Source organism: Microplitis demolitor, chromosome 6, assembly GCF_026212275.2.
Source record: "Microplitis demolitor isolate Queensland-Clemson2020A chromosome 6, iyMicDemo2.1a, whole genome shotgun sequence".
Taxonomy (NCBI): Eukaryota; Metazoa; Arthropoda; class Insecta; order Hymenoptera; family Braconidae; genus Microplitis; species Microplitis demolitor.
Window position 1 is genome coordinate 21,387,541 of NC_068550.1, and position 12,855 is coordinate 21,400,395.

At 35.2% G+C, this 12,855-nt stretch overlaps 2 protein-coding genes across 2 annotated transcripts; both read right to left on the reverse strand.

The window, feature by feature from the left end:
• Positions 1-383: 383 nt before the first annotated feature.
• LOC128668110 (cilia- and flagella-associated protein 251-like) lies at positions 384-2,617 on the reverse strand. Its single transcript, XM_053740277.1, has 3 exons — positions 2,430-2,617; positions 912-1,385; positions 384-729 (listed from the first exon to the last, which is right to left on the reverse strand). The coding sequence occupies exons 1-3, from the start codon at positions 2,615-2,617 to the stop codon at positions 384-386; spliced, it is 1,008 nt and encodes a 335-aa protein (XP_053596252.1).
• Positions 2,618-9,864: 7,247 nt separating this feature from the next.
• Positions 9,865-10,629, reverse strand: LOC128668111 (uncharacterized). The gene has a single exon (XM_053740278.1). It carries the CDS (start codon positions 10,627-10,629, stop codon positions 9,865-9,867), a length of 765 nt encoding a protein of 254 aa, XP_053596253.1.
• Between the last annotated feature and the right edge of the window lie 2,226 nt (positions 10,630-12,855).

Consider the following 12,855-nt stretch of genomic DNA (forward strand, 5'->3'; position numbering starts at 1 on the left):
TTATATATTTCTCTTATTATTCTGTGCATTCTCCCTCTGGCCCCCTTCCTCCATACCTTTCTCTTCATTTTTGGTCTCCTGACTGTGTCGAACGCCGCTCTAAAGTCTATGAACCCGATGCATAATTTTCCTCCCTTCCTCTTCATTTTGTTGTTTATTAGACTATTCAATACAAATATGTGGTCCCTTGTCCCTCTTTTTTTCCTGAACCCCGCCTGACTTTCTCTTAAAATTTTTTCTTTATCTATCCAGTTGTTTAGCCTCTCCGTCATCATAGTTGTCAATAACTTGTACCCTGTATTTAGAAGCGAAATTCCCCTGTAATTTTCTGTTCTTTCTTCGTCTCCTGCTTTCTAAATCGGAATTATCACTGCTGTGTCCCATCATTCTGGCATACTTCCTTCGTCCCATATTCTATTTATAATTTCGCCTATCCATTCGATGACATCTGGTGCACTGTTCTTTATAAATTCTGCTGCCATCCCGTCTTCCCCTGGAGCTTTGTGATTCCTGAGCTTTCTTATTGCGGCTTTCACTTCTCTCCTGCTGAAGTTTTTATCGAGCTTCGGCTCCTCTGATCCTTCATTACTACCTTCTCCTTTCCACGGCTCATTTTCTTCTTCTTCCGATTCTTTATTGCCTTCCCCATTCAGCAGATCACTAAAGTGCTTTTCCCATTGTTTTGCTCTTATGCTGTTGCTTGCAGCACTTTTCTTTCTTCCTCTGAACCTATTTATGGCTTCCTACCATTTTGTCATGTCTTTGGCGTTATTTATCTCCTCACACCTTTCCATCATCCACCTTTCCTTGCTCTCTTTGATTGTTTCCCTATATTTCTTTCTGCTTTCCTTCAGATTTCTTTTTTTTTCTTTGTTATTATCCTTGATGAATTCTTTGAGCTTCTTCCATACTTCTTTTCTTTTTTTTTACCCTCGATATTGTACCACTTTTTTTTCTCCTTTGTATCTTTGTCCTTCTTTCCTTTCATCACCATCCCCGTTTTTTCAGCCCCTTTTCTTACTATTTCCTTTATATCCTCCCACTCAAGCTCGGTTTTTTCCTCTACTGCTTCTGTCAGTGCTTCCTGCGTTGCTTCTGCATACTCCTGTATTTTTTCTTTCTTCCAGATCAGCTTATTTGCTCCAATTTCTTCCTGCTCTTCCTCCTCTGACATGCAGCTTCCTTCCTTACTCTCTTCCTCATTTCTCTTTACCTTATATCTCGCCAACACTGGTAGATGATCTGACTCTATTCTTTCCACCACTCTTACCTCTATTTCTTGCTCATCGCCTCTGTCCAGCGTTAGTATTAGGTCAATTACTGATCCTAAACTCTCTTCGTCTTCCCCGACGTAAGTTATTTCCCCACCTTCATCACCTCTTGCTCTATCATTTTATACGCAGAGTCCTAACTCATCACACATCTTTAGTAATTTTTTTCCTTCGCTGTTTACTGTCTTGTCTCTCGATTTTCTTTTTTTCCTCACTCTGCCTTCGTCCTCTCCTGTTACGTTTTCTTCTCCGATTCTCGCATTAAAGTCCCCAATGATCATCACACTTTCGTCCCTGTTTGCACATTCTTCTATCTGCCTTCTTAGCTCCGTTTCTAATTTGCTCATTCCTACATTGTTATACACTGTGATTATACTTTCACTTTCCTTACTTTCTTCCAACATCATTCCGTATTTCCATTCCCTGACTTCCCATTTTAATTTGCAATTTTTTTTTATCCCAATAATATGACCTCCCTTTGCTCTTCCTCTCTGTTTCTCTCTCGTCGCAGGCTTCGCCCACCATTTGAATTCTTTGCTCAGCCTCTCACATGTTATTTCCACCTTATCTTCCATTACCCATGACTCCACTAGCACAATTATCTCGTTTTCTTCCATCATTGTTGCAGCTTTTTCTACCTCATTCATACCTGCAACATTCCAAAACTATATTTTCCTTCTATTTTATTGCTCTCTTCCTTTATTTTGGTCCTCTCTCTCCTTGGCCTCTGTTTCTCTTTCTGTACCCACTCTCCACTCCTTTTTCTCATCATTCGCCCACTTTCATAATTCCAATTCTCCTTTTTTTTCATTCCAACACCACCATACCTCCCCAATTTTTATTTTCTTCCCCTCTACTTCTGTTACATTGCCATTACTCTGCTCCCATTTTGCTTTTCTTCTTATCCACCTCTCGACTTCTAACTCTCTACTCGTTTTTTATTCCCCCACGAACACTCCGGTCCCTTTTATAATCTTCCGTCTTCCCAGAATGTCTCTCTTCTCTTTCTCATTTGCACTTTCGATTATTATCTGTCTTCCTTTCTGGAATTTTACTCTCATCGGCTCAATTCTGACTTTCAATCTCCTTTCCATCACCTTCATTACGTCTTCTTTTCTTCGGTACATGCCATTTTCATAATATATGTGTATGTTTAACCTTTTTTGCTTCCTTTCTTTTAGTTCTTCCTCCAGCTCATTTCCATTAATTTTTTTTGGCTTTTCTTCAATGAGCTTTTCTTTTTCTTGTCTTCTCCATTCTTCATTTGTTTTGTCCTTCTTATCTTGTCTTTTCCTCGCCTCGCTCACGAATCTTTCCACCTCATTTTCCAAGCTCCATTCCCTCATTTCTTGAACATTCCTTTTATTCGCCCACGCGTTTTCTGTTTCCTTCACTCTTGATCGCTCTCTTTCCTGCCTTCCTCCACTGTTACTCTTTCCTTGTCTCTTTGTGTCGTGACTCTGACTGTCGTGTTGCTTTCCTTTTTTTTTCCTCGGTTGCTTTTGTCTTATTTGGTATGTTCGTCTTACTTTCTTTCTCCTTTTTTATTTTTTCACTTAGCTCTTTAATTACTCTGTCCTTTTCCTTTATGCTTTGTTCTCTTTTACCAATTTCCTTCTCTAATCTTTCTATTTCCTGTCTGTGTCTTCTTTCCTTTTCCACTTGGTCTTCTTTACATTTGCTCCTAATTATTTGGGCCCCTATCTTCGAGGTTTCTTGTCTTGTACATGCCTTTATTTCTTCCATTGATTTCATTATCAATTCTTCAACTTTTGTTTTTACCCTGTCTTCTATCTCTGCGATCAATTGCCACATCTTTTCCTCTGAATTTTTTTCACTATCCTTCATTTCCTGCTTTTGGCTCCAATTTGACATTCCAGTCTGCGTTGCTTGTTCTCTTGTCTTTTTTCCCACTTCATCGTTCTGTTTGTCTTTCCTATCATTGAGTGTCTCGATTATATCTAACTCTTTCGCCTCTTCATTACTGTCCTTCTCAACTTGCAGACTTCCTCTACTGTTTCTTGCCGGTGTTCTCGCTAGCTGAAATCCGGCTCTGCACCAGTCTGTTCCTACCTCATTTATATTGTCTGTGTTTTCTACCTTTTTTTGCTTTTGCCTTTATTATATCCATCTGACTACACACAAATTTTTCTAACGCTCCATTTTTCATACCGTAGTCTCTTTTACTCGCTGAATTTGTACTTTTGAATTTGCGCGGCCTTCCCCTCCTTCTCTTGGTCATCCCGGCGCTTGCGCCATTCACTTTACCTCTCTCATGTCTTTCCTCGTCACTTGTCATCTCTTTGTATGTGCTGCCCTCTCGTTCCTCGTCACTTTTTTCCTTCGTCTTGTCTCCCGCCAATTCCTCTATGTCCGCCAAAACCCGGATTGCTTTTACCTTTTGGTTTCCGCGTCTTTTGCTTTTCCCGTGCCACAGCTTTTCTTTTTTTTTATTATTCACATTGTTTGGCGTTTCTCACTCCCACCTTTTTTACTCTAAACTTACTTGCCTTTTCTTTTTTTTTTTCACTATTTCATTTATTTTTGCACTAGCTACTCTTTTACACGTCTGTACACTTACACAGCTTACAGCGCTCCTTTCAGGGCCAACTAATATTTATTATTTTTTTTTCTATTCTTTCAGTTAAATCTTATATTAAATAAATTATTGTTTATAGAATTGACTTAAAATTACACTTTTCAGCGCTTCATTGTATTGAAAAATACTTATTTAAATGTTTTCATTTCAGGGCAAACTAATATTTAATTTTTTTATTTTTTCAGCTAGATCATTAACTGATTAAATTGTTACTTATAAAACTGACATCAAATGAAAAATTTAAACTCCCCATTGTAATGATAAAAACTTACCCAATAATTTCTGTTTCAGGGCCAACTAATATTTATTTTTTTATTCTTTTTTTTTTAATTCTTTCAGTCAAATTTTAAACTAAATAAATTATTGTTTATAAAATTTATATTAAACGGCACTTTTCAGCACCTTGTTAAAAAGTTGAAAACTTGTTTAAAAATTTCCATTTCAGGAATCAACTAACATGAATTGTTTTTTTTTTTTTTTTTAATTTTTTCAGTCAGGTCTTACATCAAATAAATTATTCTTAATATAATTGACTTTAAGTGGGACTTCAGCGCCTTATTATTACGACGAAGAGTTTTTCAATCAATCCAATATCAAGGTTAACTGTCATAATTTTTTCTATTTTTATTTTTTGACTTTGATTTTAAGTAAATTATACAAAAAACAACCATACCCATACGTAAAACCATACCAAATTAAAACCAAACGGCTCTTTTCAGCGCCTGGCTCACATGGAGAAAGTTCTTGAGCTTTTGGGGTCCTGTTCATGCAGGGCCCCCCCCCAAATTTTTTATACGTCTATTCTTTTCAAGTTTAATTATACTAAATTAGCAGTCATAAGAAATACAAAATTTTTTTTCCGTACAAATAACATAAAATTTTTTTCTTGCAGAGTATAATTCCCTTAAATAAAATTTCCCAATACCAATAAAACCCATCTTTAATTTTATCCTTTCCCATTGGACTCAACAAATTCATGAAACTTTTTTTTGTTGAATTTTACGGCAATTAGTAAAAAATTTTTTAACCTAGTCTGCAGAATTTTTATCTATCGTCTCTGTACTTAAAGATAAATATATTTATAAACTAAAGTGTAAACTATAATTTAACAAAAATCAAAAAATTGTAATTCTTTGTCAGTCATTTAAAACAATGAAACATTTACTGCGAAAAAATATCGGAGCATTGATGTGAGTTAAATGTTACAGAACTTAAATTATTATCCACGAACGTAAATTATAGTGGCCCTAAAAAGAGCCATTTCCAACTCAAAGTGTAAAACTTCAGTATCCAATTGTAAAAAATCTGTACATAGAAATAAAAAGAATTCCTGCCGAAAGACATATTTCGTTTGAGATTTCCTCAAAATAACATGAAAACCAAATTATAAAGTCGTGATGACAACTTTTTTTTCACAACCCGGGATATTTTTCTACTACTTATTGGTTAGCCGATACCGACTCAATCAATATTGTTATTATTTTGCGTTATAAATAATTACTTATAGCTGTAAAACTATAAAACTTACACTCTTGTAAACATTAAACAGTCAATAAAAATACTTAGTTGGAATACTTTTATTTGTTAAAATAAGAGACTAATGGTGAGGCAAAAATAAATATATGCACAACTCGAAATGTATGAAAAATCATAATTTAGTAAATATTAAAATTTGTACTTGTTGTTTAGCCACTTACTAAATAAATATAAATATTGAAAGAGTATGGAAGCAAGGATTGAATTCTTAGGTGTAAACTTGAATTGTTCTTTACGTATGAAAAATTTGGTGGCCCTGAAAAGGGCCGTTTTTAACTTAAGTCAGAACTTAAGTATCTAATTAGAAAGTATCTTCACCTGTACCATGATATATACTTCATCGCTGGCTTCATGTAATATGCCACAGAAGTCGTCTCTGCCACGTCGTCTGATGCAGTTGCCCAAGTGTATGTAGTCATCGTAGGCCTTGAAAGGAGCAGACTGGTCGGTGAGGGTCGTCAGGTTACCGAGCAAGTCAAGGGCGAAACACTGGGCGGTGTATCTCGTCTTGAGGTCCTTGGACTTGGACGGTTGGATGCCCAACGAAAGCCAAAAGTTGTCTTCCCGGCCGTGGCTTAGCTCCATACGGAAACTCCATGTTTCCTGGATGTCTGTCCTCGGATACAGGGATGACTCTGCAACCTCCACAGCTCCTGAATCTGTCGTGTATAGCTTCGTGCTGATTTTAGTCAGCTTAAACGTGTGGCCAGTTGAATTAATGAAATTCATCTTGACGTGTGAAGTTAAAAACTTGAATATTTTGCGTGACGTACAAAGTAAGTTGTCGGTTGGAAATGACCTACAATGAATGTATGACCATTAAGTAACCTCTGACCTTTACCACCTCCACGACTAAATTTCAACGTACTGCTTTCTGATTGGCTCGCAGTTACCGACGTGACGATTTTCTCGTAATTACTTTCTATCGGTACACGCGCACCAATCACAGCAAAGGAAATATCCCCTCTACTACTTCTAGCTTTCTTATTGGCTCGCAGGTACCGACAAAGTGAGTATTGTTGTTATTTTTCGTCGGTACGTGCGATCCAATAGAATTACCGAATCATCGATCCCTGAAATATTTGCATCAGACAAAATATTTAGCATTGCCAACGATGGAATATCAAAACTTAACAATATTAAAATATTCCGTTCGCATTTAGTTGATTTTTTAATAGTAGCTGGCTATTGGCTACTTCAACAACTTTACCACACTGTGAATGATATGAATAATTTAATTGATATATTTGTGAAATTTCAGGAGACTTTCGTCTGTTAGAGAGACTCAACTTTCCTTATGACAAGTACACAAAATAATTGTTTGAAAAAATCAAAAATTAATAATAGCTTTTCTATTAATAGCTTTTTCGTAATTTGTCACAAAAAAAAAAAAATAATATTCCGGTACCGGGAATCGAACCTTTTTTTTTTTGTTTAAAGTTTCTTTATTTAAATTTACCATGTCATACATAATAGGAATAAATAAACTAAATAACATAAATCCTTAATTTCTAATTGTTTTAAACTTATTAATTGAGATCAACTGGCTGTTGTTGGCAGCGTCTCGGGTCTCTACCATCTTTGTAATTTTATTTACTGCTATTATTAGAGCCACCGAAGGCTCCGGTCACGATAGTCATTTTTTATTTTTTAATTATTTTTTTTCCTATTTAGCTTTTATTAAAACAGGAAAACAGTGGCTAAGTGTGCTCCTGTAGGCAATTCGAGCCTGCTGTCGACTACTACGTTGATCGTTGTTGGTCAAGCGGAAGCTTGGTTGCCGTGAGCAAATTTAGGGTTTTGTGCGCCGATTTTAAAAAACTACTTATACACTTTTCTATTGAATGTAAATTCTTTTTTTGAATAAACAGCCACTGTTCGCGTTAACAAATAGCTAGGTCCGTGGTTCGATATAGGGCGAATTGTTATACGGCGCGTACCGGGTTTTCAAACTACAAATATTTTTTATTGCAATAAAATTTATTTTACATAATAATCAGTTTGACTTCAAGTAAAGAGTCTCTATGTTTTCATCTCATTCGAAATTAATCTACTGAAATAATTTATTTATTTTTCCGTCAAGCTTTTGAATTAACAGTAGGAAACTTATGAATTCGAATTAAAGTTTAATTGTAATTTCAACTATAAGAGAAAATAAATTTCAACTGGATAATTATTTTGAACTGGTAGTAAAATTGAGGATAACTTGTGACACTTAAGCCAGAAAAATCTTAAGTGAGTAATTACTTACGCTTAAGCGAATACATATTTATTCCAACTTCAAATTTTAAATGTTAATATTTTTCCAGGGGCTTTGATATTTTATTATTTAGGTTGCATTAAAAAAGTTATAAGAAATAAATAAAGGCAAATAAAATAAATTTAATGTGACTGATGTATTGCCAAAAAAATAATTTTTTAATAAAAATTTTAATGACAAGAAATATATGATTTTTTGAATGGACTGTTTATAAATTTTGGTTGGTAAATATCATAAACTTGGTAATTATTTTTTTTATTTCTTATAGTTTAAAAAAAAAATCTATATCTTGTTGCTTATAAATTGAATATTTGTAATTGGAGAATGATTTTGAAGATTCATCATTCGCTTCTTCAAATTTGTTTCTTTATGAAAAATTCTTTGATTTTTAATCTTTCAAATTTTATATTATAGTCAGAGGAATGGTTTTGATGAGTCACCATTTCTTGGACAAAATTGTTTTTCTACTCTTTATTACTGTGAATTTTAAATTGAAATTCAAACCAAACTATCAAACATATTACAAAAATTTATTTAAACAAAAACTTATAAGGATATTGCGCTTTTGTACAGAAAATCCTACTTATTTTTACTGATCCAAATTTTCCCAAATTTGAAATGGTTTCGAAATTACGCCATTTTTCCTTCATTGATACATTTTATAACCGATAATTTTTAGTTAATTGCGAATCTACTTTCAAATATTTAAAAAAAATTTACAGGAACCATACGAGAGGAAATTTTTTTCTCTATAAAAATTCCTCGATTTTTCTAATCTCTGAAATTTTTTAACATTGCCACTGCGATGGTTTTGATGAGTCGCCATTCCTTACGAAAAATTTTTATCTACTTTTTATAATTGCAAATTTTATCTTAGAATTTAAGCCACAGGTTAAAAATGTGACAAAATTTTACCAAAAAAAACTTGTAAGCAACTTGCGTTTCTGTACAGACCCCCGTTAATTTTCGAGACCCAAATCTTCCCAAGTTCTAAATGGCTTTGAAGTTTCGCCATTTCTCCCCCATCACCAAATCTTTTTATCGTCAATACTTGTAAGTTACACATTGCGAATTCGCTTTTAATCCTGCGACAAATTTTTTATAAACTAAAAATATTAGTTCGTTCACCGAACTCTTGCGAAATGGGTTTTTATGCCATAAAAATTTTATCATGTATCTTTTATGGTTGATAATAAATTTATGATTTTTTAAGAAAAAAAAAAGTTATTACTTCTGATCAACCTAATAACTTTTTTTGGTTCTTACTAATGTAAACTTTTTTTTTCGTTAATTCTTTTAGCTTGTTTTGTTCATCGACTACAATAAGTAAATTTTTATTTCAAGGCTAACTAATATAAATTTTCTTTATTTATTTTTCAATTCTTTCAGCTAAATTGTATATCAAATATTATTTCTTATAAAATTTACTTGAAATGTATAATCGTAACGATAAAAACTTATTTAAATATTTTTATTTCAGGGCCAACTATATATAAAATAGTTTTATTTGCACAACTTATAGGTCGTATACAAATTTTTACATAAATCATATTTTCATTTGGTAAAATATTCACTTCGTTATATATATTATTTCTTTCTTACTTTTTAACTTCTATAATTTATTTGTTTTTGGCTTCTTATATTTTTTGCACGTCACAGTCTTGGTATCTCGCTTGCACCACGCTCCGTAACCCTGAATTGACTCTCAAAATTTCTTCAATTCTCTTGAAGACCGTACATAGTTTTATATCAACCTCTCCTTTTAATTTCGCTATCATTTTTTCTTCTACTTTTTTATCCTCTAACCCTCTCCACTCTTCTAGCAGCTCTTTTTCCTTCTCCACCCCTTTATATATTCCTTCACATTTTAGTAGGTGTATCAACGTTTCCTCCTCTTTCCTACACCCTCTACATCTCCAGCCCCTGTACCCTTTTTTGCCCGCTCTTCCCAAATTTCCACACCTTATCCTCGCCCACATCTCCTTGTCCTCCCCTCTTACATTATCTTTTTTCCAGTAGTTATCTTCTTCTTTCTCTAATCTTATTTTTTTGTACAATGTATTATACGTTGATTTGTTTATTGCGTCTTCAGCCTTCTTTTTCATGTTCTCTCTCATTTTCTTAATGCCCTCATTCAGCTTTTCCTCTATTTCCTGTACTCCCGCATCCCTGTAGATCATCTCTATCACCTCCTCGCATTACATTTTTTTTAGCGCAACCTTCACCATTTTCCCCCATTTCGTCGGGCACCTGTTCATAATCCCTCTCATTTCTTCTTTCAGTGCTATCCTTGGCCATCTCTCTTTTTCCATCATCATACAATCCTTCATATATCTTACTGCTCTTTCTTTTAATATTACTTCCATCTTTTCTACTCCCATCTCGTCCCTCCAAATATATTCTGGTGTATCCCTTCTTACTCCTAATGCCATCTTGCAGAGCCTCCTATGCACCCTCTCTATTTCTTCCGACTTTTCCCACCCCCAGACCTCCACTCCGTACAAAGCTACTGTTCTTGCCACAGTGTTCATCAGATACATCCTGTCCCTCATGCTGTTTTTTTTGCTCCTTTTTATCACTCCCCATACTGCATTTGTGGCCTTTTGTGCTTTTTGTGCTAGTTCCTTTTTTTGTTTCCCTGCGCTATTCCTTGTGGTGAAATGGTACCCAAGATATTTAAATTCTTTGACTTCTTCGACCTGACTTCCTTTATACATCCATTTCTTTCCCTTCTTTTTTCTACCTCCATTTCTGCATATTAGAATTTTTGTTTTTTCCACGTTCACCTCCATCTTATTCTCTTCTGTGTATCCATCCAGCTCTTTCAGCATCCCTCTTAGCTCCTCTTCTGTGTCCGCAACTAGCGCCACATCATCCGTATATTTCATGACATGTATTCGTTGGTTCCCAATCATTGTCCCTCCTCTCTTCTTCCCCACCTTCATCACCTCTTGCTCTATCATTTTATACGCAGCGTCCTAACTCATCACACATCTTTAGTAATTTTTTTCCTTCGCTGTTTACTGTCTTGTCTCTCGATTTTCTTTTTTTCCTCACTCTGCCTTCGTCCTCTCCTGTTACGTTTTCTTCTCCGATTCTCGCATTAAAGTCCCCAATGATCATCACACTTTCGTCCCTGTTTGCACATTCTTCTATCTGCCTTCTTAGCTCCGTTTCTAATTTGCTCATTCCTACATTGTTATACACTGTGATTATACTTTCACTTTCCTTACTTTCTTCCAACATCATTCCGTATTTCCATTCCCTGACTTCCCATTTTAATTTGCAATTTTTTTTTATCCCAATAATATGACCTCCCTTTGCTCTTCCTCTCTGTTTCTCTCTCGTCGCAGGCTTCGCCCACCATTTGAATTCTTTGCTCAGCCCCTCACATGTTATTTCCACCTTATCTTCCATTACCCATGTCTCCACTAGCACAACAATCTCGTTTTCTTCCATCATTGTGGCAGCTTTTTCTACCTCATTCATACCTGCAACATTCCAAAACTATATCTTCCTTCTATTTTCTTGCTCTCTTCCTTTATTTTGGTCCTCTTTCTCCTTGGCCTCTGTGTCTCTTTCTGTACCCACTCTCCACTCCTTTTTCTCATCATTCGCCCACTTTCATAATTCCAATTCTCCTTTTTTTTCATTCCAACACCACCATACCTCACCAATTTTTAACCTTTTTTGCTTCCTGTCTTTTAGTTCTTCACCCAGCTCATTTCCATTAATTTTTTTTGGCTTTTCTTTAATGAGCTTTTCTTTTTCTTGTCTTCTCCATTCTTCATTTGTTTTGTCCTTCTTATCTTGTCTTTTCCTCGCCTCGCTCACGAATCTTTCCACCTCATTTTTCAAGCTCCATTCCCTCATTTCTTGAACATTCCTTTCATTCACCCACGCGTTTTCTGTTTCCTTCACTCTTGATCGCCCTCTTTCTTGCCTTCCTCCACTGTTACTCTTTCCTTGTCTCTTTGTGTCGTGACTCTGACTGTCGTGTTGCTTTCCTTTTTTTTTTCCTCGGTTGCTTTTGTCTTATTTGGTATGTTCGTCTTACTTTCTTTCTCCTTTTTTATTTTTTCACTTAGCTCTTTAATTACTCTGTCCTTTTCCTTTATGCTTTGTTCTCTTTTACCAATTTCCTTCTCTAATCTTTCTATTTCCTGTCTGTGTCTTCTTTCCTTTTCCACTTGGTCTTCTTTACATTTGCTTCTAATTATTTGGGCCCCTATCTTCGAGGATTCTTGTCTTGTACATGCCTTTATTTCTTCCATTGATTTCATTATCAATTCTTCAACTTTTGTTTTTACCCTGTCTTCTTTCTCTGCGATCAATTGCCACATCTTTTAATCTGAATTTTTTTCACTATCCTTCATTTCCTGCTTTTGGCTCCAATTTGACATTCCAGTCTGCGTTGCTTGTTCTCTTGTCTTTTTTCCCACTTCATCTTTCTGTTTGTCTTTCCTATCGTTGATTGTCTCGATTATATCTAACTCTTTCGCCTCTTCATTACTGTCCTTCTCAACTTGCAGACTTCCTCTACTGTTTCTTGCCGGTGTTCTCGCTAGCTGAAATCCGGCTCTGCACCAGTCTGTTCCTACCTCATTTATATTGTCTGTGTTTTCTACCTTTTTTGCTTTTGCCTTTATTATATCTATCTGACTAAACACAAATTTTTCTAACGCTCCATTTTTCATACCGTAGTCTCTTTTACTCGCTGAATTTGTACTTTTGAATTTGCGCGGCCTTCCCCTCCTTCTCTTGGTCATCCCGGCGCTTGCGCCATTCGCTTTACCTCTCTCATGTCTTTCCTCGTCACTTGTCATCTCTTTGTATGTGCTGCCCTCTCGTTCCTCGTCACTTTTTTCCTTCGTCTTGTCTCCCGCCAATTCCTCTATGTCCGCCAAAACCCGGATTGCTTTTACCTTTTGGTTTCCGCGTCTTTTGCTTTTCCCGTGCCACAGCTTTTCTTTTTTTTTATTATTCACCTTGTTTGGCGTTTTTCACTCCCACCTTTTTTACTCTAAACTTACTTGCCTTTTCTTTTTTTTTTCACTATTTCATTTATTTTTGCACTAGCTACTCTTTTACACGTCTGTACACTTACACAGCTTACAGCGCTCCTTTCAGGGCCAACTAATATTTATTATTTTTTTTTTTATTCTTTCAGTTAAATCTTATATTAAATA